The sequence below is a fragment of the Meleagris gallopavo genome, chromosome 16 (genome assembly GCF_905368555.1).
Source record: "Meleagris gallopavo chromosome 16, MGAL_WU_HG_1.1, whole genome shotgun sequence".
Classification (NCBI taxonomy): Eukaryota; Metazoa; Chordata; class Aves; order Galliformes; family Phasianidae; genus Meleagris; species Meleagris gallopavo.
The window spans coordinates 13687271-13711953 of NC_139419.1; the positions used below are offsets into that span (position 1 = coordinate 13687271).

At 55.9% G+C, this 24683-nt stretch overlaps 2 protein-coding genes across 5 annotated transcripts; both read right to left on the minus strand.

Annotated features, from left to right (window-relative positions):
• Nucleotides 1-9858: 9858 nt before the first annotated feature.
• Nucleotides 9859-13054, minus strand: LOC146543274 (transmembrane protein 100-like). Its single transcript, XM_085237150.1, has one exon. It carries the CDS (start codon nt 12898-12900, stop codon nt 12529-12531), a length of 372 nt encoding a protein of 123 aa, XP_085093276.1. The 5' UTR covers nt 12901-13054; the 3' UTR covers nt 9859-12528.
• Nucleotides 13055-16129: 3075 nt separating this feature from the next.
• TEDC2 (tubulin epsilon and delta complex 2) lies at nt 16130-24562 on the minus strand. 4 transcript variants are annotated; one of them, XR_014886720.1, is made up of 12 exons: nt 24413-24562; nt 24244-24339; nt 24099-24154; nt 23263-23959; nt 21955-22008; nt 21142-21226; nt 20715-20823; nt 20390-20491; nt 19906-20114; nt 17422-17572; nt 17101-17330; nt 16130-16250 (listed from the first exon to the last, which is right to left on the minus strand). XR_014886720.1 is itself a non-coding variant. In XM_085237148.1 (11 exons), exons 1-10 carry the CDS (start codon nt 24436-24438, stop codon nt 17426-17428), a joined length of 1581 nt encoding a protein of 526 aa, XP_085093274.1. In that variant the 5' UTR covers nt 24439-24562; the 3' UTR covers nt 16130-16250; nt 17422-17425. The 4 variants fall into 4 exon arrangements, 3 of the variants coding, with proteins under 3 accessions (XP_085093274.1, XP_085093275.1, XP_085093273.1); XM_085237148.1 differs by lacking the exon at nt 17101-17330; XM_085237149.1 differs by lacking the exon at nt 16130-16250 and having other exon boundaries at nt 16301-17330.
• Between the last annotated feature and the right edge of the window lie 121 nt (nt 24563-24683).

Sequence of the window (24683 nt, forward strand, 5' to 3'; positions counted from 1 at the left end):
AGTGGTACCGTTTGTGAGCTGCTATGGAACGGCAGCCCGATTTTTGGGAGGGCACGACTTCTGTGTCAGGGCTCAGATCTCTCCCTCTCAGCCAAGGGCTGTTTTCCATCTGGCTTTTGCTTGAGTGTTGTACAATGCTTAGGCAAGAGGGTAGAAAGATTGCTGTTCTCAGAGAGGAACCAAGTGAAATGTCAACGTCCTTGCAAGCCTGGCATTTAGTATAAATATACATGAAACCCCAAGGCTGAGTCCTTTCATTTGAGGGGATGTTAGCAATAATTTACTCTGCAGATCACAGGGCTGTGGACTGATGAATAGCAACCACATTGGCGGCAAACTGAAGCATTTCAGAATAGAAATGAAGGAACATTCTGGGCACTGCATACTTACATGACAACACAAAGGAACAAAATAGCTTTTTTGTTTTTTTCTCCCCCAGGCCTGGGAACGTGCTCCTCTGGTGCTGTGCAGCCAGGAGAGCAGCGTGGCTGTGGCTGGGCTGGGGCTGCAGTGCCCTCATCTCTGTCGGGAAGTTTCTGGTTGCTGCTTTCCTGCTCTGCAGGCACTGATCCTGCTGCTGAAGATGGATTGCTCCATCCGACTCCTGTAACTGGAGGAGGGGTAAACCAGTTCGGCCACGGAGCCAGGGGATGTTCTTCCATCAGCATCTGAAATGAATGGTGAGGTGCTGGAACAGCTGCCCAGAGAGGCTGTGGATGCCCCAACACTGGAGGGGGGAATGCTTACATTTAGAAATGCTTTCTAGGGAGCACAGCATCCCCATCTTGCTCTTGCTGTGCCCAGCAGGAATGTAAGTGTGATTATTTCTCTGGATTTACAGTGTGTAACTCAAAACTCTTAAGTGCTTTAAGCTGCAAGCTGGCACACCTGCCTATTCCAAATGTTCACGGCAGAATTCACAGCAGTCCTTTGTTTTTCCTAAATTATCCTGGCTTCCTTTGTGGGGTTTGGTTTTTAACACGTTCTCCCACCTGTAGAAATCAAACGTTTTCCTTTCTCCCTCCCGAAGAACTTCAAAGACACAAAGCCTTCAAACACAAAGCCATCAAACACCAACGCCTCTGTGCACACTGGGCTCCTGTCGAGAAACCGCCCAGTGCAGGAGAGCAGGGAGGGAGGCCTCCATCGGGGCCTTCTGAGTCAATCGTGAGTCTGACATTTTGTTAAGTCCTATTTTATCCAGCAACCACACTTCAGCAGCACGTGGTGACCCTGAACCCGGCTGTGCTGAAAGCAAGATTTGCTCTCGAGGACTCTGCAGGAGATCAGACTGCTTGATGGCAGCTGGGAGGGAAGCAGCTCTTCTTTGTGCTTTCCTCAGCTGGAGGCATTCGGTAGAACTTTGCCCCGGGGCGTTCTGCTGCTGCTGCTGCTCTGAAGTTTGGGGCTTTCCTTTAGAAAGAGGGAAGGAACCATCCCACTGAAGTGGCTGCTCTTTTCATCTCACCTCCCAGCCTCCCATCCCTGGTGCCAGTGCTGGGTGTGGAGAAGAGAGAAGAGCTGCCCGCTGAATGAGGAGTGAGTGAGTGAGGAGGAAAGGTGTTTCCCTAGGAGCAGCAAAGAGTCTGGAGGTGTGGGGCTGCGATGGCTTTGGGCTGCAGGCAGCACTGCGGGGCACGGCGTGGGGACGGGGTGATGGCAGCCCTGGCCAGCCGGTGTCAGGAGAAAGTGGAAAACTACCGAACAAACTGAAGAGCTTTCTATAGCCCCAAGGAGGCCGGCTCGGCAGTCTTTAAAGTCGTGTTACTATAGCAGCCCTGATGGTAATTTACCAGTACATCTCCTTTTCTCTTCTTCTTCACGCCCTTTTCACAACCAAAAAAAAAAAAAAAAGAAAAAAGATTAGTCCCATCTTCCTCAATTACCTCCTCACATCTCTCTGACAGCTTTCCTAAAGAGCCCCACAGGGCCAGCAGGAGCACGGGGAGGACACAGACTGTGCCAGCAGCATCACTGGGGGGTGAGGACGCTGTCAGCAGGGGGACAGGTGGCTCTCACACGATGGCTCCTGCAGTGCAGTGTCACCCATTTGGAAGGAGCTTTTCACATGGGCAGGGAGAAGCTTGGCTGGAGGTGTGGGCTGGGATCGCTCTGCTTCTGCTCACACCCCACAAACACGTCAGGGTTAGGAGGGAAGCCATGGACCGGTGCCAGATTTGCAGGCTCTGTTTTCACCAGCGATAATCAGGTTTAACTGAACTGATGATACATTCTTCCCCTGGGAGAAAAAAGGGATGTGGAAAGTAGGCTTTGGGATCTGGTCCCACGTCAGGAGGTTTGGAGAATATTTTAAGGCCCATGGAAAGCTGGTGCTGGGCAGAGCAGGGAGGGAGTTGCTTGGGCAGTGATGCTGCAGCCATGCACCCATCCTGCTTCCATCCTTGCAAGCACACTTCTGCTGTTCTGATGGAACAGGCAACAAGGAGATCTGCTTAAAGCACCAGGCAGGACAGGCAGTGCAGGTCAGATTGACCACCCTGCACACTCAGCATGGGCACAGAGACCATCCCATTGCAGAGGGCTCTGGAGCCTCACAGCTCCAAGCACTGCTTGGATGGCTCCTTGCCCCCAGATCCTGACCAGGAGGCAGGTGGGAGCCCTGCCTCTGCTGTCAGTGCTGCTTAAAGAAAGGCTGCTCCCACTGGCTTCCTGCACAAATCAACCTAATTACCCGTTCCAGTGGCAGCTAATGAGCTCAAAGCTTTCACAGCCCACGCCTCCGGCCCTCCCCGTGGGAGAGGCAGCCCCAGTCGGGATGCTCTTGGCTGGAGAACTGAGACAGCACTGAGAGAAATGGAGAGCAGATGAGCAGCCCAGGTGCTGCTGGGGCTGCAGGGAACAGAGCGTGTGCCCCAAACCCCCACAGGAGCAAGGCTGGACGCAGATAGAAGGGGCATTTGCTGCACTATTCCACTCAGGAGCTGGCACTCCCAGCCCTTTCCCCATGCTGTGTGCTCTCCTGCTTCGTGGCACTGCAGCAGGGCTGGAGGAGGCATCGCTGGGTGCAGGCAGAGTGCAGCGCAGCACTGCTGCAATAGGGCTGCAGGGGCTGCCAGCAGTGACTCATGGGCTGCACAGAGCTACTAATGCAATTTTCCTAACACATCATTGGTTTCCTGATTTCTAAAAAGCCGTCTGGATGGCTGGGCCCCCTTCCAAGGTTTCCTGGAAATAGAAGGGTGTTGAGAAGGGGCTTCTAGGGAGGTGCTGAGGCAAGGCAGATTGTGTCATGCTGTGCTGCTGCCGGGAGTGGAGGCAAAGTGCAGCCCCAGAGCTCTCATACCCGCAGGGCTCGTGGCTGGGCTCCAGCCTGGCTGGCTCGTCCTACACAGCCCAGCTTATTTACAGTCCAGCACCAAGTTTATCCTTTGCTTCTGGTCCTAAGCTGTTGTGTAATATTAATTATTGCATGCTGCCATACTCCTCCCACAGTAACAGATGAATTTTGGGGCTGAGCGAGGTAATTTGTGCACATAATAGAATGGGAATTGCTCAGGAACCTTTAATATAAGAGGTGCTGAAGAACAAGGGCAGCAAATGGGGGCCTGATGCTAACAGCTGCTGAGATAGGAAAGAAAAAGCGTGTGAAGACTCTCAGTGCTAGTTGTGCGATGCCACGTCTGTCCTCTGGGCACTTGGGTGGATTATTCATTGCCTTTATTAACTCTGTGTTAAATTGCCCTTCTTTCCCTTTATTTTTTTTTTCCCGGAGGTTGATTGTTTCATTTTGTCTGCTTTTTCATTAAAAGGCCCTTTGCTAGGGCAAAGCTTTCCAGAAGATGCTCGTTCAGTGCCAGCCCAGGTGCCTGGTGGCTGCTGAGGACACAGCCCACGTGCCACCCCCCTCGGCTGGCTGACATTGCCCACTGCCCATCTCCAAAGCCTCGAGTGGGGCTGCAGTTTGTGCACTGACAGCATCCCCTGTGGCACTGCAGGGCGCCCTCAGGGCTCAGTGGGCAGCTGGACCTTCCGGGTTGGTGCCACGGCTTTGCTCCACGTGCACTGTTCTATTTTGTGTTCTTGCAGTTCCACGTTGAGCGGGGAGAGGACACACGGCTGTGCTGCCTGTGCTGCAGGTGCTTTTCTCCTGGGCTGCTTCTTGGGCTCCTCGGGGTGTGCTGGCACCGAGCGCTGTGGTCAGCCAGTGGGGGAGCAAACGGCAGCAGGGTGACGGAGCGCAGCAGAAAGCAGCTCCTCGTGTAAGCAGGAGCTCCGGCCTTTGGGTTTAAAGGACAGCAGACGCCAGCTGGCATTTCTGCCCGGATTTAGCTCAGGCTAGCGTCCCTGCCGCTCTCATAGCTCCCTGCCGCAGATCCCCCCCATGTCGTACCGCGGACGGACGGCTGTCTGCTGCCCTTCTGCTCCCACCCCCGCTAGGGCGAGAGCTCCACGCTGCGTCCCCTGGGCAAAGCGGGCAAACGGGGCAGCGCCGGAGCCGCGGGGCCGCATCGGGCCGGGCGGGGAGCGAGGAGCCGCGGGGTTATTGATGAGCCGCTCCGCGGTGACTCACAGTCACTGTCTGTACCTGGCAGTGACTCAGCGCTCACTCCTCTGGTGTGACACGAGCTGTAATAAAATCTCCGCTTGTTTGTCGAGAGGTTGTTTTCGTGTGTTTTTTTTTCCGCCCTGCTTTCCACCCCCACCGCAGGGTGAGGGGCATCATTGCCCACTATGGCAACGGCCGGCAAAACAACCGGAGCACACCCCCAATTAAGAGCTGACGGGGAGCTTCCTGTCGGCTCACCGAGGACCTGGAGGCCAAAAGTTCAGAGATGAGCACAAGCCGCGGCTGCACGGCAGTGAAACGAGGAGCGCAGACCCGCCGAGCCCGGCTGAGCGGCAGGACGGAGCTCGGAGCAGCTTTCTGGCATCTCCTGACTCTAAAATTTGGGGTTTCTGCCCTGGCTTTTGGTCCCCTCCGCCTCTCCCCACCCCCCCGGGCACCTCTCTGCCGGTGCGCAGAACGCCGTGCTGTGCTGCGGGGCTTCTCCCCTTCCCTCCCAGGCAGCATCTCCGCCCATCACCTCCTCCTCTTCGGCCCTCATCCGAAAGCGATCGTTCTGGGGGACGCGACCCGTTAAAATCCCGATGAAACTCCTGTAGATTCCCCGCCCCAGCTGAGCACTACCAGGAAAACCCCACAAGGAGCAGCGAGGGAGAATGGGATTTCTGCACCGCGTAGCCTCCTCCTGCTGGCATCCACATCCTGCAAGGATGCAGAGCACTGTACTGAGAAAACTGCTGGTGTGGGGCCTGGGAGCTGCTGCTGTGCTCCCTGGGCTCAATGCACAGCGTGTGCTGTGGTTGTGCAGGAACAGGAGAAGAGGCAAAGCTGTGCCCTGGCAGCACTGCAGCCCTGCCTGCAGCGAAGGACCTGGCATGCAGAATCACAGAATCACAGAATCACAGAATGTCCCATGTTAGAAGGGACCTCAAGAATCATGAAGGTCCAGCCCCCTGCCACATGCAGGGCCACCAACCTCCCCATTTAATACCAGCCCAGGCTGCCCAGGGCCCCATCCAACACCTCCAGGGATGGACGGGGTATCCACAGCCTCTCTGGGCAGCTGTTCCAGCACCTCACCATCACCTCTGTAAAGAACTTCCCCTGACATCCAACCTCAATCTGCCCTCCCTCAAAACCATTTCCCCTTGTCCTCCAGTTATCTCCCCTTCCAAGAGTTGATTCCCCTCCTGTCTGTAGGCTCCCTTTAGGTACTGAAGGCTGCAATGAGGTCACCCCACAGCCTTCTTTTCTCCAGGCTGAACAAACCCAGCTCCCTCAGCCTGTCTTTGTAGGGGAGGTGCTGCAGCCCCCTGATCATTTTTGTGGCTCCTCTGGACCCTCTCCAACAGCTCCCTGTCTTTCTTGTCCTGGGGGCTCCAGACCTGGACACAGCACTGCAGATGGGGCCTCACAAGAGCAGAGCAGAGGGGGACGATCACCTCCCTGTCCCTGCTGGCCACCCCTCTGCGGATGGAGCCCAGGATCCCCTTTGCTTTCCGAGCTGCAATCACACACTGCTGGCTCGTGTTCAGCTTTTCATCCATCAGGACCCTCAGGTCCTTCTCTGCAGGGCTGCTCTCAAGGACCGCTCCTTCCACTCTGTATCAATGCCTGCCATTCCTCCGGCCCAAGTGCCAAACCTTGCACTTCGCTGCACTGAACCTCACCAGGTTCACCTGGACCCACCTGTCAAGTCTGTTGAGGTCCCTCTGAATGGCATCCCTTCCTTCCACCGTGTCAGCCACACCACTCAGCTTGGTGCCATCAGCAAACTTGCTGAGGGTGAATGCATGCATGGGCTTCTCAGTGCCCATGGAAAAGGGCATGCCCTCAGTGCTTCAGGAAAATGGCACTATTGCTGTTCTGCATCACATTTGGAAGAGAAGCCATCACTCAAAATGGGATTCAGCTGGGCAAGTCTCCTTTGGCCAATGCATACAGACTTCATGTTTGGGTGCTTTCTTGCCTTCTTTCTCCCAGCCAGTCTCTCCCTTCCCAGACTTGCTGCTGGTGGCACACACAAGTTGCCAACTGCACATGGCTTCAGTCTGCACGTAGGAACCATTTTCTGTTCTCCCAGTGTATGAGATTGCCAGTTTTCCCCTATACTTCTTGCAGCAATTGTAAAATTTTCCCTTCGGCTCCAGTGGCACTGTGATGTATGGACTAAATTGATTGGATTTAATTCTGTGCAATGAGCCAGCACTAAGAGCTTTTCACTGCTCGGTCCCGAAAAGCTCCTGGCAAAAGGCATCCAGCTGCTGGGTGCTGTGCCTCAGAAGGCTCCTGGTTCCAGGATGGAGAAGGGGACAACAGGACACCGTGGACAGAAATGGCACAGAGATGGCTGTGCTTTCCTTGTGCAGAGCAGCAGAGATGTCAGTGGGGCTGGGAGGCACTGAATCTAAAGCTGATAAACCAGCCCTGTGGCAGCAAGCTCCAGCCTCCCTTCAGCTCCAGGAAGAGGGTCTGGTCCAAACAGGAAAATGCAATTTCAGTGTTGTAATAAATCACAGCCCAAAGAAAGGCAGATCTAAGCAGATTCAGACTCTTCCTAAAATGTGCCATCTGTCTCCAGGTCTGTTTGTGCTGGGATTGCACAGGGCTGCACACCCATGTGAGGGACAGCAAAGGCTCCCACAGCTCGGGGAGGTTTGAGTTCCAAATCCCAGAAACCAGTTCTGGCGGCAGATGGATGGTTGGACTGGATGATCTTAGAGGTCTTCTCAAAATTTAATGATTCGACGATTCTCTGTTCAGAAAAGCCAGAGTGCATGTTGTGAGGGCAGTGTGGCACGGGGTCAAACAGCTTTGCACCGTTTTGTCATTTTTATTACAGCTTCTTTGAGTGATTTCAAATCCCCACGAGCGGCGAACACCAAAATGCAGCAATGGCAGTGCAGAAACATGGATGGCTCCTCGTAGTGCTCCAACCACACGTGCCATGATGGGGAGCAGGGCAGGCTGGGGAGCAGGGACAACAGGGAGCTGACACACAGGTGGGGTGCACCCAAGAGGTTCCAAATGTTCCAAAATGTGTTTGTTTGCCCACGGCAGCTCTCAGTGGCAAGGTTTGGGATGTGCTGTGCAGAGCTCCAAGCAGCTCTGCGTGGTGAGGAACCAAAGGGCTCAGCCAGCAGTGCCCAACAGCTCTGACCACGGGGCTGCTGCTGAGGGCTCCGTGCAGAGGGCTCCATGGGGAGCAGTGCTTTGTTGGGAGCAAAGGACGGCGGTGGTGGATGTGCCATCATCACCCAGCACACAGAGCTGGCACGGTGTGGCTCTGTTGGCAGTTGGCCGTGGGACGCAGCGCTCTGCAGCGGAGGGGAACATGGAACCACGGGGACAGGCTCACTCACAATTCACTTTTGAGTTTCTAAGTGGAACTGTGCTCTGAGGATTAACAAAAAGGTTACGTGTAATCCCAGATGGATGTTTGCAGAGGTGTCACTGCCTTGATCTCATTCAGCCGAAAGTAAATTTGCTCTGTGAGAAACGCTGAGGAGAGCCCAGCAGCCCTGGAAGTGTCAGCAAATGCCACTTCAGTTCAAACAAAACCTCTGCTCTCTCTCTTTCTAGATGTCCTTTTCTCCTGGCTCTCACTTCCTCTCCCCTCTCAGAAGCACCGGGAGGACGTGTGATCGCCCTGAGCTGCCTCCATCCTGCACTGTACCCGGGGCTGTCTTTGGGCAGCCTGGTCCAGTTGCTGGCAGTCCTGCACACAGCAGGGGGTTGGAACTAGATGATCATTGTGGTCCTTTTCAACCCAGGCCATTCTATGATTCTATGATTCTTCAGCCCTGAGAGCCCCATGTCCCACTGAGAGGTGCTGGGAACCCTCACACAGCTGCCAGGTGCCTGAGGGTCCCACCAGCACCACCACTTCCAATAAGCAGCTGCGGGTTGGCTGGACTTTTCATATGCTTAGAGCAGATTCCATGCCGCAGTAAGACTTAGTGCAGATAGGTTAAATTTTTGACCTAATGTTCTTGTTCCTTTAGTAGAGCAGCAAAGTTTTAGGCCACGGCTGCAGCTCGGAATATGGGAGCAGCCACCAGATTGTGCAAAGTGCTGCGTGGGGCCGGCAAAGGGCCGCGCTGCCCTGATCCGAATGGAAAGCACCCGGCAGAGAGCCACAGTGATGTAACGGCCCCTGGCATTTCACCCTGATAATGTCACGGTATTTATAGCCTTTTTAATACATTTCGTGGCATAATGCTGTTTTGCATCTGTCTTTCATAAGATCAGTGGGAGAACAAAACCCTTTTGAGGCTCAAAATATTCTTTCGCCTCCGGCTGCACGGACACAAGGACATTGCGCTGGAGCCCTGGAGCTGCAGCAGCCTCACACTGCAAGAGGAGGGGCAGCAGCACTGCTCCCATCACCGGGCTGCAGCCCCCACCCCTACAATGGAGTTTGTCTGTGCAATTGTGGGGGAACCGGTTGCTGACATCCAGTGACACCAGAAGTTTGCTCCTGGCAGCTGGCAGGATGTGAATCCTTGAATCACAGTGTGGTTGGGTGGGAAGGAACCTCGCAGCCCCCAGTCCTACCCTGCTGTGAGCTGTGCCCCCAGCTCAGGCTGCCCAGGACCCATCCGCGATCATGGCCACCTCCAGGGATGTGGCACCCACAGCTCTGGGCAGCAGTGCCAGCGCCTCACCGCCCTAATGAAGATGCCTCATGCTTGTAGTGATGACATTTTTGCAAGATCAGGTACTCATTTATGATGTGCTCTGGTGCCATGGTGACTAATAGGGTTAACAAGCTCGGGGCTGAGGCGGGAGGCACCTTCAGGCTGCTCCAAACCCACTGTGTGCTGGAGATGCAGGCTGGAGGTGGGTTTGGGCCCATCCCTGGGTGCACAATGGGCGGGGGGTCACTGCTGGTGGTGGGGCTGGAGCTCTGCTTGCTCAGCAGCCACAATCCCACAGGCATCACTGCACCGGAGGATGAACACACGTGTCAGCCATAGGAACTAATGTCACTGTGCTTCAGGGATACGTGGTTTTATTTGTAGTTTTTCCCTTTGTAGTTGTTCCCAGTCTGGTAACAAAGGCTTTAACCTTCACTCGTGTGCGACAAAATGATTCTTTTCCTTTTAAGCTTCTGTAGTGATGACCGTGGTTTGGCTGAAGCTGGCAGAAATGGGGCGCATCTCTGTCACAAAAATGGAGCACTGCAACGTGGAGAAATTGGCGTGGAGAAAGCGCTGGGGAGGCTGTAACGTGATTTTGGTGTCAGAACAGGGAAATATTCCTGTTGCATTGGAAACCACAAAGCAGTGCCAGGGCCTTGGCAAGAGTGGGAAGCAAAGCAGAGACCGGCGTTACAGCTTTCCAGGTTTATTCATTTTTGGATCTTTTGACCTGGAAAAGGTGAACTGTCCGGTACTGCAGACAGTGACAGGAGAGCTGCGGGGTTACCTGCCTGCGGCCACCAAACAACCCACTGTCCACTGCATTGGGCCAGGGGCTGCCGTGTGAGCTACCTTCCCGAAAACAGAGCTCTGATGGGAGGCACAGCTCCGAGCAACCAGAGGTGTGTGTCAGGGCACCCCATGCAACGGCCTCGGGATGTGCAGAGGGATGCTCGACTGGGTGCCGGGTGCGATGCTCGAGTGGGACGCACACAGGATGGCCCCGTGCTGGGAAGGGAATGGCTGCAGCCTGCAGGCTGCCTGGCACACACAGTGCTGTGAGGATGGGATGCTGTGGCACCGCCATCCGTTGGCCAAGAGGTGGCCACTGGCTCCATGCCATACACTCCAGCACACAGCATGGGGAGCAGGGGTGCCAGGCACGTGGGGTGCAACCATGCAGGACCGGGGTCTTTGCCAAACAGGGTGTAACCTTCCCAGCCACGTATTCACGCAGCCAAAGAAATCACTCAGTGCTCTATAAGGAGATAAATGTTCTCCAGATTTCACCCTCCAACCATTGTATTGCAGTAGTGTCCCACAGGGGGAACTTGCCAGAGTGTGTCCACGTAAATAAAACTACTGAAGGCAGTAGGAGGGATTTCTTTGTCTGGTCCTTACTAGAGATATCGCATCCATTGAAGCAGTTAACAGCAGCAGGAGCAGCACTGCCCTGCACACAGCACTCCCCTGCCCGGCCCAGCTCTGTGCTCCCAGAACCACTGCCCCATACCTGGCACATTCTGCCCCACCTCCTGCTGCCCCAACGCGCTCCTGTCGAGCAGAGAGAGGAAATTGGGCACAAGGAGCCATGTATGGGATCCAGGTGGGGGTGATGTAACGGGGCACAGGGCCACGACTCCATGCTGCCAGCATCCGTCTGTGCATGGGGGGCTCCTGCTGTGCCCCCCTCCCACCACCGTCTGTTGTCTCCCTGTGCCAGCACTGCTGCCTGCCAGCCCCCCGCTCCCACACCAGTGCATAAGGAGAGAAATAAGGTGTGATAACTCCCTGCACGTGCTATCATGCAGCTCCCGTTGGGGATGCAGGGTTGGGCCTGGGGGCACGGGGCAAACGCTGTGGGGAAGAACTGCCAGTTGGCTTCTCCTGAGCTGTGCCGAAACCACAGACTTTGGATACACAAACACCCCAGGCAGCAGCAGACCTGCAAAGGACTGCTGGCCTGAGGCACCCACTGAACTCCTTACCCACTGCAGAGCTGTGCCGGCCTCTGTGACACCCCCCAGCTCCACACTCGTGGAGGAGAAGCTACGCCTGAGAGTGGACCCAACATCCCTGAGTGAGACAGCCCAGCTCCAGCCCCACAGCCCCATGCCAGTGCCGACAGGCTGGGGCCATGCTCACTGTGGGGTGCAGGACACGGCTGGGCTGCCCCAAGTTTAGCTCTGAGGCAGAGCCAGAGCTCAGCAGGATTGCAGCCCCCCAGCTTCCCATGCACTCTGAGCATCGCTTCCTTCCCGCTTGCCCCACTCACATCTATGGCCATGCTTGCTCCCTTCTGCTACACATGCAGAGCCCTGGCTGCTCCCCACAGCTCCTGACACATCTGTGTGTTCTGCAAGAGCGGAGCTGCTCTGGGGGCACAAAAGGTGCAGGGCTGGTGGGGGTACAGCAGCACTGGGAGTCCTGCAGTGGGATTCTCCCTCACACTCGCTTTTAGAGAAAGAGCACAAAGCCGAGTGCAAAGAATGGCAGCGGGAGCCTCGTTTCACAGCTTACAAACAACCGGTAAAGATGGAATTTCTTCTCTTTAATGTCACCGCTGCTCCCTGTCCTCTCACAACCACCTCCAGGTGCCCCAAGTCAGAAGCTGCCGCTGGGGTTCCCAGTATGATCCCCTCACGCCGAGCATCCTGAGTTCCTGGAACCCCCAGAGGGACCTGGAACACCCACGCTGGTGCTGGGTGGACAGTGAGAGCCCCGTGCCATCCTCCTCCACCCTATCTTAGTGAAACCCCTGCTGCCTTGGCCCCCACCCTCAGCCCAGCCCCGTGTTACCGCAGGTGTCACCGCAGCCAGCACCGCGATCCCTTCTGCCATCAGCCGCGCTCACGCTCCAGCACCACCGCCTGCTGCCGGCCTCTCCCACCGCCCCGCACCGCCCCACGCTTTCCCACACCCTGCAGCCTTCTTCCAAAACTCCGCTCGTCCCGAGCTGCCGGGGTCCTCGCGTGTCACTGCCACAAAAGGGACGGAGGGCCGCCCGTGCCTCCTACAGAAGTCTCCAGATAGTGCAAGCTCCTCCATCCCCATCCCGGAGCAGCTCCGCGGGGCCCGGAGCAGCCCGCTGAGCTGCGTCACTGCGTTCTGCAGGGCTGCGCCTGGGCAAAGCGCTGCCGTGCCACTCCGGGGGTCCCTCGGTGTCGGCTGCAAGGAGGGTCCTGGCGAGGGCCGCCCGCAGCCCATGGCGGGACAGGGACGGCCGCGTGCGGGACGGCGGCAGGCTGACCTCGGGCACGGCGCGCACCTCCTCGGGGCCGCGAGCCCCGTGCCGTGGGACGTGCGTTCCATGACCGGGGTGTCCAGGCGGAGCTGCTCCTCTCCTCTCCTCCGGCCCCGTCACTGGGCTCCCTGCTCCACGGAGCCCGGCTCCTGGCGCTGCCTCCTCTGCTGTCGCTCCCGCTTGGCCCTCCAGCACACGTAGGCGGCCACCAGCAGTCCCACCCCGAAGATCAGCGTGGCCACCGAGACCACCTTGGCGATGTCCATCTGCGGGCCGTTGATGGTGAAGGTGATGCACGTCGCCGCCACGCCGATGACAACCGAGACGATGCCGAAGGGGAAGATGCAGCGGTACCAGGACTTCTCCGTCCCGCCCGTGGCCAGCGCCAGCTTGTTGAGCGTGGCCGTGGAGTCGGTGGCCGCGGCCAGCGGCAGCCCCGCTTTCCCCCCCTGCAGACAAGTGAGCGAGTTGGACTTGCAGCCCATCATGTTGACGAGAGCGCTGGCTGGCAAAGCACTCGGAGGGCAGGCCGGGCCCTACATGGCAGCGCGGCGGCTCGCGGGGCCGCACAGCCGGCTGCGCTCGGGGCCGCCGCTCTGGCTGCCGGCTTTGGCTCCCGGCTCTTTTGCTGCCGGAGGGAGCGGGGATTGGAGGCGGCGGCGCTGAGCTCACGGCGGTGGGAGGACCGCGCGGGCGCTGCCGTTAACCGTTTCGAGCGCACGAGGCTGCGCGCAGCCCGGCACCGCACCTCGGCTGCTCCCCGTCGGCACTGCCCTGCAGCGCCCGGGCCGTGAGCACCGCTCCCCGCTGCGACCTGCCCGCCCCGAGCGCTCTGGGCGCTGCTGTCATCCCTTTCCAAGCAGCCCTGTCTCTCACGTCAGCCCGGCTTTCCCTCTGCCGGCTGTGTCCCAAGACGCAGGGCTGGGGATGCGGGAGGATGGGAGAGGGCTGGAGGCTGGGATTCTGAAGGGTGGGGGTATCCCAACACACCATACTGGTGGGACCCCAATCCATCCTGGTGATGAGACCGAGCACGTCTGCATCGTGGGACCGCAGCACACCTGGAGACGGGACCCTAATGCAGATGGGTGGGAACCGGCCGGGGGGTGTGACCGAAGGGGCAGGAGAAGGATTTGGGTGGTGATTGGGGTGGGGTAAGGGGCATTAAGGCACAGGCAGAGATGCAGAGAGGGCAGCACACAATGCGCTGTCAAGGCTTTGAGACCAGCACTATTCCTGCCCTTGGGGCTCCCCATTACAGCATCCTGCTCCTCTCTGTAGGAACCAATAATTGAACAAAGGCAAGTAGTTTTTTTAAAGAGGAGGGCGCAGTTCCACCTCCTCTCATTTCTTTTGCACTTTTTTTTTTTTTTTAATTGGTTTTCCTGAAGGAGAAAGGGGAGGAATTAGCTGCTGCAGCAAAAATAAGAAGCCTGGAGTCATTCCCAGGTCAGAGCTTCCCCCAGCTTGTGAGGCCCAGCTGCCTCTGCACCAGGCAGCAGGAGGCCGGGGGGAAGCCAAGAGCAAGAAAATTCATATTGCAACAGGAATGGACAGAGAGAGAGCTGTGCAGATACCCCTGTGACGGGGGCAGGAACAAGAGCATCCATCAGGTCCCTTCCACCCAGCCGTGCTGTGACCCTGCTCAGGGTGGGGAGGTGAAGGGCAGGAGGTGCATCAGGGGCTCCATCCCTGCCCGGTGCCAAACCCCATGCCACCATGTTGCACTGAGACAGCAGTTTAGGGGCAGCCTGCTCTGCTCTCCCTGCAGTTTGGGGGCACAGCCGCCTCCCTGATATGAGCCATGTTTGGGTATGGGCTCTTTTCGTTCACAATGAACTCCCCAGCATCCCGTTCTGGTGCAGCCTCCCGGGGAGGACGGGCTCCTCTGCTTGCATCAGCAGCTCCTTCTGCCACGAACTAAGGGTGTAATTTTTGTTACAGAAATAGAGACTTGTGCATGCCCCCTCCTGCTTCCTACAGAAAGAGAGAAAAGCGCAGCTGGGACCGGTGAGTCACACTGCAGGAGCCCAATGGAAGGCGACCAGCGTGCACCCATTTCTAGGATGGAAACAGAGAGAAGGGATGAGGAACCTGGGCTCCAAGCAAGAGTGATGATTATCCCATTAAAGGAAGCCCGGAGCCAAGCAGAGTGCTGACCTCCACTGGATCAGCACATAGGGGAGATGAACTTCTGCTTTTCACAGCAGATCCCAGAGCCAAAATAATTTGGAGTTCACAAGGAAATACCAAAAGAACACAGGGCCAGGATGCAGGCACCCACACAGCTCTGCTCAGCGCAGCCCACTGCCTTCGCACACGCTGGCGGTGACCCCGACCCCAACGCCTACATCTGGGAGCTAAAACAGCTGTGTAGAAGAAAGGGTTTGTAGGTGTAGGAATTATGCCTCATTTTTCCTAAAACTGGAAGGCAGTGGGTCTGAAAACAAGCACAGAGCCCCACCTTAGGGCAGAAGTAACCACGGGTAACCTGTTACGCTGTGCTCAACCCACATCTCGTTTTTTGGACGTGCAGTGCAGTGCCTTGAGGTGTGATTTGCAGGAACGGTGCCGCCCACAGCCCCACACTGGGGACGTGGATACAGACCAAAGCCACGCAGCAGTGCAGCAGGGCACACACAGGGGCTGCACAAACACAGGAGCTCATGAGAACCACGGCATCCCTACGAGTTTTTGGTTTCCTGCAGTAAATCAGCATTGCATTTGGCTGCCAGGGAATGGTTAATGCATCGCTTAAGACTACAGCAAGAAAGAGTGAAGAACTATTTAGAACCATTGCCACGGAGGGCCCCAGTCACAGCTGCAGCATCAGCAGTTGTGCTGTCTGCACGTGCCTCAGGATGGCAGAAGGCACCACGCTGCGGAGTGGGAAACTGCACTGCCAGAGACAGCACGAAGCTTTGGGGAGCCTGAGGAGTATTTTCAGGTCTGTGATTGAGCAGCTACCATCCCAGTGTCCTCACAGTGTGTGCTGTTCCTGTGCTGGGTGCTCCTGGGGCTCCCTGTCCCAAAGGCATGAGAGCTGCAGATCCCCATCACCGTGCATGGACACAATGCCCAACAGACTCACCTTAATTAGGCAGCAATCGATTTTTCTCAATTACAGTGTGCAAAAAGAAAGTTTTCAGCAATGAAAAACGAGAGGACAGATCTTCCTTGGCACTTTTGATGTCACAGAAATAGAATTTCATTGACACGGTGCAGAATAGAGACTCCAACACCTGTAGGGCGGATTGCCAGATGGAGTCATGCTTAGGGGTTCTGCTTTGTGGGGTTCCACCGAGGCACAGGAGGACTGTTAAGTTCCCAGTGAAACACAGCACTGGCTGCCCTGACTCACAGCAAACAGCCAGTTCGGGTGGTGCCATCCATCACCTTCAGGAGACACTGAGTATTTCCTGTATTTTTTCTAACACCATCCTGTGGCATCACAAATACAATCTCTCATCTCTTCTCCCCACCTCAGTCTGAAGCACCAGCATCATTTCCTCCTGTAACAACAGTGCATTTCTAACACAACGATCCCTCCCCGCTCTGGCTGACATCTGTATGCAGAAAACCCTGCCAGGTGTGTAGATAAAATGCATCCAGACTCCAAGAACTGATGTTCCTGGGTGGCTGCTGTTACACATGGCAGAGCTGCCCCAGCTGAACACTCCACAGGAACCAAAACATAAAGAACTGAACACAATGCAATGAAGAAATTAAAGTGATGGTAAAAAGCTGACGTTCACCCAGCACCGGGGTGGGTTTGGGCAGATTCTGAAGGTCAGAAAGGGCCCAAACATTTGGAAGTCGGACCACCTTAACTCCAGCCCTGAAAAAAAACACAGAAGGAAATAATAATGACCAGTGTCAGCATCTCCAAGAGCTGAACTCCTCCAAACAGGAGTTTGGTCCAGCTGCAAGGTATGATGCAAGCCCAGCTGTAACAAGAAGTAGAAATGCTGCATCAGTATTCAGTGGCCCTTTGCTAAATGGACTTCAAAATGCTTGCAAGCCAGAAGTATGCCATGTGACTCCAAAGCAGCTGCCACACAGCAGTGCCAGGGGTTTAAGTGAAGATTGAAGGCGCAGGAAGAACTGAAGCAGGCGTTCCTGTGGTGGCAAGGTCAGGATTGCTACACACTTGTATTTTCTATAGCTGGGCAGGGCATTGCGTTAAGTCACTCAGAGAGACTGCTTCTACAGCAGCTGCCAGCACAGGTTCAGCAGCAATGCAAAGGGCTGAGTGCCATCTACCGGGCTGCTCCATCACTCCCTCCTGCTGCAGCTGCACCCCCCCAGCACACACAGCCCTGCCCTTCTCTGGCTCAGCCACCATCCCCTGGTAAGATGATCCAGCAGAAGCACGTCAGCTGTGAGCTAGAGGTGTAAGTCATTACAAAAGAGCATGGCAAGTCACGAAGCTGCCTATGGAGCCGTGATCCAAGCAGCAAGGTGACCTACAGGCTGAAGGGGCTGCTCCAGCTGCAGTGGTGTGGGCAGCAGCACAGCTCAGAGCAATGTTTGCATAGCAGAGCAGTTCCCAAAGAGGCATTGCTGCATGCAGCCTGGGTGGATGAAGGCATCATAAGCCAGTCAGTATTACTGTGACGCTGGTTATATGCCGATTTGTGAACAAAGTTATATGGCAATAGTGGCTCGTTTTCCCTGGATTTTCTCACCCTGGAAAGCTGTGTCCCAACACACTGTGAGCAGTGTAAATCACACGTTAGGGACAGCTACGTTATCTGAATACAAGACCGTGGCTGAAGTGGGCAAGAATCCGGAGCAGACAGACCTTGGGAGAACACCCACCACCAGTGTCCATGAAGAGGCTTCACAGACCTTCAGAAATCAGCAAGTCATAAAAGCGACTGACAAGGAACAAGCCAAAGCCCAGAAAACTGGTTTCCTTTAGACAGACAAACAGGTAAAGTTATCAGAAAGGATTTATTGCTTAAAACCGTGGCTGTTTATGTGAATGGCCATAGGGAGGCTCTCACCAGCTCAGTCTGCCAGCTCATCTCGCACCAGCACAGGGAAGCGCCCGCCTCCCTCGCAGAGCTGAGTGTACATCGCCCGGTACAGCTGAGCTGCAGTGGCCCCTGGGCAGGGCCTGGAGTCCAGGACAGGCAGCAGTTCTGTCATGGTGAGCTGCAGGAGTAAAGGAGACGTGTCACTGGAGTGAAGACAGGGTGCTCCTCTGAGAATCCCAGAACCGAAGTGGCTGCATAACAAATGCGATCTAACAAGAGCTCTATGAGTAACAACATGCTAACTGGCAGGTGAAAGTCCTCCTTTGTCAGCTTTCAGGATGGCGGGGCTGCTCACCCCTTGCTCGTGAAGCACACCAGCAGCCATGCAGAGCAGTGAGATGATGGGCAGTGCTCCTGAGCTGCACTGTGCTGCAGGGAAGGCTGCTGTGCTGAGCTGCACCCCTGTGAGAAGCTGAGGGCACAGATGGGTCAATCCTAGAAGGGCCTGGGTTGCAAAGGAGCACAGTGCTCATCCAGTCCCAACCCCCTGCTGTGTGCAGGTCACCAACCAGCAGCCCAGGCTGCCCAGAGCCACATCCAGCCTGGCCTTGAATGCCTGCGGGGATGGGGCATCCACAGCCTCCTTGGGCAACCTGTTCCAGTGCCTCACCACCCTCTGGGGGAAAAACTTCCTCCTAATATCCAACCTAAACCTCCCCTGTCTCAGTTTAAAACCTTCCCCTCGTGTCCTATCACTATCCACCCTCATAAACAATTGTTAAAACTGTTAACAGTCGTTAAAGCTGATGTTGGATGTTGAACGGGGTGAAGCTGATGTTGATATGGCAGCTCTGCAACCACAGCACTGAGGGCTTACTGACCCACTGCTAAGCACAGCTCCTCTTTTTGACTGCCTGACACCCGGCTCACAAAGCCCAGCTCTGGATGAGCTCAGCCCACTCTCCAGCAACCTGCTGGCCAACATAACGGCATCAAGCTCTGCAATGTGACTGACAACTTGAAGAACACACGAACTCACTATCAAGGGACAAAAGCTAACCTTCGGTGTGTCGGTCTAGAATGAATGCTCAGAAATTTGGCCAGGGATTTTTTCAGCTGCTACCTGCTAACGAACTCATTGCTCATTGGAGCTGCATGTGGCCTGCCGTGTGCTTCTCACGACAGGAGTAGAGGATAAACTCCATGTGATCGTCACATCCCTCCAAGCATGTTCCAGTGGAGGACAGAAAGGAAGACCCAAACATCACAGCACTCTGGGAAGCTGCAGAGGGGTCCTCTCTACAGTTCTCTATAAGTCTCTGCAGGAAACAGGAACAGCACATTTGCTAATCTCTGAAAAGAGTGAAGATCTGCAGACAAAATGCCACCTGAGGGAAAAACTGGCACAGGTGGGGGAATGTAGCACTCTTAAGAGAAAGCCCTCTCTCTATTCCATCCCCTGATCTGTTCCTGATACAGAAGGATAAAGGGAAACAGACGTTCACCGAAGACAAGCTAAGAGTTAACAGCACTTGCTCTGATTCCTGCTGTTCCTCTTCCTGCAATGCACAGGCTCGGCCCAGGGATAGATAGATCTTTTCCCCGGTTATTTATCCCGCACCGACTCCATTCACCTCACCTGTCCCAAGAATTTCATGCACCTTGCACACTCTGAAGAGAGCTGCTTCAGATACTCAGAGCTCAGCTGGCACACAGCACCTATTTAAATCCTCGTGCAGAAGAAATGGGACCCACCAGTGAAGCAAGGGGCTTCAGTCACTGCGATGCTTTGGGCAGATAAAAGCAAAGACCTCACAACCCGTAATTCAAGGATATAGCACTAAAATCCCATCTGGAAACAAGCAACAGTCCATCTTCAGCCAGGGAGAAAAGCATGGCTTCTTACAAATAACTTCCCTGGGTTATAAACAATTGCATTTCCAAAGCTTCTGTCACTGAGGTAGGTTGAAGGGTAGGTCAAAGGCAGACACAGCCTCACAGATCTCTGCCCTTTGCTGTCAAGAAGAACGAATGGTCCCCATACAGCAAGCAGTGCTCGGGCTGGTGGAGAGGCTGACCTCCTTTCATGTTCTTACAGGCCGTGGAAGGAAGGGAAAGTCAAGATTAGCTGCACAGAGGTTGACATAAAAAGGAAAACAGCAGACAGCACAGAAGTTTGCTACCTGAAGAGGTCACACGAGAGGATGACAAAGCGGGGGCCCTGATGGGACAGTAAAGGGGCCAAAGCTGATCTCCAAGCACTACCAACTTCAGCCTGCACTGCCACACTCCAGGAGAGTGGGAAGAAAATGTTATCAGAAGAGGCTCAGACACTTAAAGCTGTTGAAAGGGTAGGTCTGTTCTTCCACAAAGTCAGTGTGGCACTGATGGGACACGGATGTGAGGCATAAAGAAATACTACTGGGAAAGCTTGCTGTGCTACTGCTCCCTGCTGCTCCACAGCTGCCTTTTCTCACCCTACCACGGCAGCACGAACCCTTGAAGACTCACCTTTTGTAAGGCAATCTCCTGGTGCAGCATAGACACTTGCAGCTTCAAGGCAAACAGATCCCTCAGTTCCTGGAGCCTGGAGTAGCACAGGAGAGGCACAGCCAGCGTGCCTGCGCTGCCACACACCCGAGCCCCAGCAGCATGGGCTGCACAGCAGTCTCCTTGGTCCCCAGTGCAGTCTGGATGCAGCCTCCTTTGGGACTCCACAGCTGTCAGGGTGAAGAATTGGCAGTGGCAAGTTAAATCCACATTCGCAGAGCTTGCGAGCTACTTCAGTCATTAATTTACAAGAACATTATGATGTTATTCCATTCGGGGCACACTCCTCACACATGGCACAATCAGGACATCTTGACATATGGCACACAGTGTCCCCTCCCCATTCTCTCAACGGCTCCATCACCAGTTGTGAATTGCAGCACCCTACCCACAGGGCAAACCACTGTTCAGGCACACCTGACAAAAAGCACCAGCACCAGCTCACCTGCTTTTAGAAGCTGCAGCTTATGCAAGCACCGGGAGACCGTGCTTTGCAGACCTTCCAAGGTCAGAAGGCTTTCATACTCTCTTTGAAGAGTGGGATGGTCTAGAGAAGCAGAGGAAAACCAGCAGGCATGAGCACGCTGAAACCCACCAGAGACGACAATTTCTGGAGTGGCCACAGGTTAACAAGCCCTCATATGGGCAGAGAGGGTTCCCATCCATCTTGTCTGACACATGCCAAGAGCACCAGACACGTGGAACTGGAACCCACTGAAACCATCCCTACTCCATCCTCTGCTCTACCCCCCCACTCTTTTCTTTCTTACCTGCAGACTCTGCTTCCACATACAGGCTCAGACGGGAGGAGACATCCTGGAGGGCTTTTAATTCCTCCTCTATCTCCGCAGGGCTGAGTGTCGGCGTTGGTGAACGAAACTCAAACAACAGCAGCTTAAGGAACATTTCACAGCACGCACCTCAGCCCAGAGCAGCTGGAACCGGGGGCAGCAGCACAGAGCGAGCAGCCCATAAACCAGCACTGCAGGCAGGAGGTGAGGGCAGTGCAGATGCTTACCTCTCAGCCTTCTCTGCACAGATCACAACTTACACAAATACACAAAAGCTGCGCTACGTGGAAGAAAAAACGCTTCCTTGAGAGCAGGCTTGAATCCCTGCCACGGGAGGCACACCTCCTCCCCATGGAAGCACACCATGGACTGATAGAGCTGGGAGCGGTGAGCAGAGGAAGGATACAGTGCTCTGGGTCCTCTCTGTGAAACGCGTCCTCGCAGCCGCTGCATCAGCACTCGTGTGGCAGAGACGGCACTTCTCCCATGCCCTGAAAAGCCCAGGGGGTCAGGAGGGGTTCAGGTGTGTTGCACTGCTCGCACCACAAGCATGCATCAGTGCTTCCAATACAGGCACCTCCTCGCCTTTTTCTTTCCCTGCACGTTTGCTCCTCCACTAAATGTGTGCAAACCCACGTTTCCATGGGAGGGCACACACAGGACAGGCTCTCACCACCGCTGTGATTTCTCTCCCTAGGTGATCTTTAGCACAAAGGTTAGTTTCAACTTGTTACCCAGTGTAAAGGCAATAACGAAGAGCGTTAAGTTGTACCAGAGCTATCAGGATGCTGAAGGGCTCAATTTAGCAGGGAAAATTAAGGGAACCGATTATTTCCAACTTGCCAAAGGGAGCTGACAGATTGCTGCCTGATAAATGACTGCTGCCCACAAAAGGAGCAATTCCTGAGGTTTATGCAAGGAGCCCGGGCTACATTCATGGCTTAAGCTTAGGATCTGACAAATCCCATCATCAGAAGCCCCAGAGGGGCAGTGAGAGATGTCCCTGGGGACTGGGGGATGGATGAGAGCACCAGGCTCACTCAAAATGCAGCTGCCCAGTGTTAACAGCTCTGTTCAGGGCAGCTCATCAGCAGATCTGGCCTCATGCAAGAACAAAGCAGTGCTTCCAGGACAGAGGGCTGTCCAGGACACCAACAACTTGGTAAAGTAGCAGCGTGGGGTACTCACTGCGAGCCCTCCGTGCTGCCCTGGTGCTTACCGGGAGTTCCTGGTGTGGGCTTTCCTGTAGGGAAGGGGCAGCTCCAGCTGGCATCTGCAAAACAGGTTGGCTGCCGTTGGAGGTCAGCAGAGCCCTGACTTCCAATAGAGTAATCTACTTTTTGTCTTAATTAGTTTAGCTGTAACGGAAGACATCAGAAGCCCCAGAAGTGAAACCCGGGTGTTCCTCTCTACACCCATCACTGAGCAGAGCTGGGGGAGCTCTGACATCAAGCCCCAACACAGGGGGTAAAGCCACAGCTCTGAGCTGCTGTGCTGCACAGCCCTTCCCACTGCACTGCTGCACCTGAGCTCCGCCAGGTCACCTCGCCTAGCGAGGATGGGGAAGGCACATTGCAGCTCCCACTGCATACACAACGACAGTCAGGATTTGTTCTGCCGTGCAGGTGAGATGAATGTATGCAAAGTTCCTTTCCCATTCCTTTGTGTGCAAAACCCTCTGCCAACTGAGCTGGCAGTTACGGCTGAGCCTTGTGCAAACTGCAGACAGTGCTGCAGCCAGGGTGAAAGGAAATAAACGTCCGAATCCACATTCCTGTTCCCCCAGCAACAGCCACTCTGTGTCCTGCACCCACCCCAGCACTTGCACTGCAGTCCTTTCCCCTGCACAGACACAGGGGGGCTGAGCTGGGGCTGCTGAGAGCAATGTTTCAGTATTACCCAAGCACAGGACCAGATCTTAATGTCACTGTTTCTCTAAAGCACAGAGCACATAGAAATGAATGCAGAAGTTATGTGAAAAGACAGGCTGGTCTGCCACAGTTTTAAGTATTGTTTCCCTGCCCTTCCACAGGATGTGGCACTAACACCCCTCTGTAAGCCTTCCTGCAACCTACACTCAGGCTAATCCTGATTCTACAGTTAAGCAGACAGCATCTTAGAAGTTAAAGGGCGTAGTATGAGATCCAGAAAGCAGCACTGGGTACATGCTTTTGTGAGAGAGAGAGATGATTCATGAATTATTTGTCGTTATCTCTTTAAACAAATGAAAATAAAGAAAATCAATAAGCTGTCGTGGGAAGCGGACTCCTGGGAAAGCTTTACAGAAACAGCTTTCCAAAGCAGTCACAGCAGGGCTGAGAAGTAGCAGAAGCCATAATGAAAGGACTTCTGAAGTCCCAGCCATCTGAGAGCAGCTCTCAGCGTGCAGACGCTCACTCAGTAGCCACAAAGGTCTCCAAAGGCCCCTGCCTCCAGCAAAGAAGGTGAGGGTTGGCAGAACCAAATCGGGTCATACAGAGCAGCGTTGCAGCTGTGTTTGGCCACGCTGAGCACGGCCAGCACTCACCCCTGCTCCTGCAGCACGGCTGCCCGTGGCGATGCGCTCCCTGCAGCAGCTGTGTGCTCCTCTGCTCCGCCGGGCAGCCCGAGGGCACCACAGCACCTCTTCCCATCACTGAGCTGCTGCCCACACACGGACACTGAGCTCCCTTCCCCAGCAGGGCCGCCGTGCCGTTCGCTGGGGGCAGACCTGGGGAAGCTGGTTGTCCTCTGGGGTGCAGCTGCCGCAGGGACCGCCGGCCCACGCCTGCCTCCTTGTTTGGGAGCCACAACTTTGGAAGAGCTCTTCCCAGCCGCTCCAGGTGCCCTGCTGACATGTCCTGCCGGGGCTTTCCTTTGGGTTCTTCTCACGTCTGGGTCAGTCCTGTACGGTGCTCGCAGCCGGTATGGAGGAGGTTTCTTGGCTGCGGTGAGCTGCTGGCTTCCAGCTCTCACCTGGTGGCTGGGGCGGGCAGCCACAGGGCCGTCTCCGATGGCCGCAGGCTCCTTCATCTCTCCCGTATCTCCACCATCTCCGATGGCCGCAGGCTCCTTCAGCTCTCTCGTATCTCCACCATCAGACTCCCCGCCCGCAGTCTTTGCTCCCCCAGCTCCCCGTGCCGCTGCGGGCGTTCTGGAGATGCTTTTTCTGACTCTCAGCGCTTTCTCCAGGGCGGCGTTCAGCAGCTCCAGCTCCTCCAGCTCCCGGGACGAAGGCGCGCTCTCTGCGAGGAGGAGACGGTCCGGCAGACCCCAAACCCGGGTGCCCCGTTAATCCTCCACGAGCCAACTCGCTCCCCCCGCTATCCCGGCACGAATCCCCAGCCGGGCCGCGTGACACCGGCTCGGGACAGGAGCGCTCACCGCGTCCACCGCCGGCTTCCGCCTCCTCTTTCGGCCGCTCATCTCCTCTCCGCTCCCTGCGGAGCACACGCAGAGCGGCCCGACGTTACCGCGGCCCGACGTTACCGCACCCAACCGCCGGCACCGCGGCGCCGCCCGCTCTCACCCCCGCAGCAGATCCCGGCCGCGCTCCGCGCTCCGCTCCAACTCCCTCCGCCGTTCCGCGCCTCCGCGCAGCGCCGCCTGCAGCGCCGCCTCCAACCTGCGGTGTTCGAGCGGGGAACATCAGCCCGCTCCGCTCCACTGCTCCCCGCCCCGCGCCCCGCTCCGCTCACCGCCCGCCGCAGCCCGCAGGCAGCATCCCGCCGAGCGTCCGCGCTCCTTCCGGCACTGCCAGGCACAGCGGCGGCCGCTGGGGGCTCCGGGGGCGGTACCGACTGCGGCCCGCCCCGCTGCGCTGCCCGCCGGGATAGCGGCTGCGGGAGGGGAAACAAACGCGCCTTACGACGGGGGAACGTCTGCCTGTATCGACCGTTGGACTTATCGTTAGAAGCCGGCACCGCACCGGGCAGTATTAGCGACAGAGTGGCGTCAAGGCATTGCACT

Coding starts and splice junctions, on each gene's coding strand:
- LOC146543274 (XM_085237150.1), bottom strand. CDS start 12,900: ATGATGGGCTGCAAGTCCAACTCGCTCACTTGTCTGCAGGGGGGGAAA.
- TEDC2 (XM_085237148.1), bottom strand. CDS start 24,438: ATGCTGCCTGCGGGCTGCGGCGGGCG. Junction 24,340..24,412: donor CCTGCGGGCTGCGGCGGGCG/GTGAGCGGAGCG, acceptor CGAACACCGCAG/GTTGGAGGCGGCGCTGCAGG. Junction 23,960..24,098: donor GGAAGCCGGCGGTGGACGCG/GTGAGCGCTCCT, acceptor TCCTCCTCGCAG/AGAGCGCGCCTTCGTCCCGG.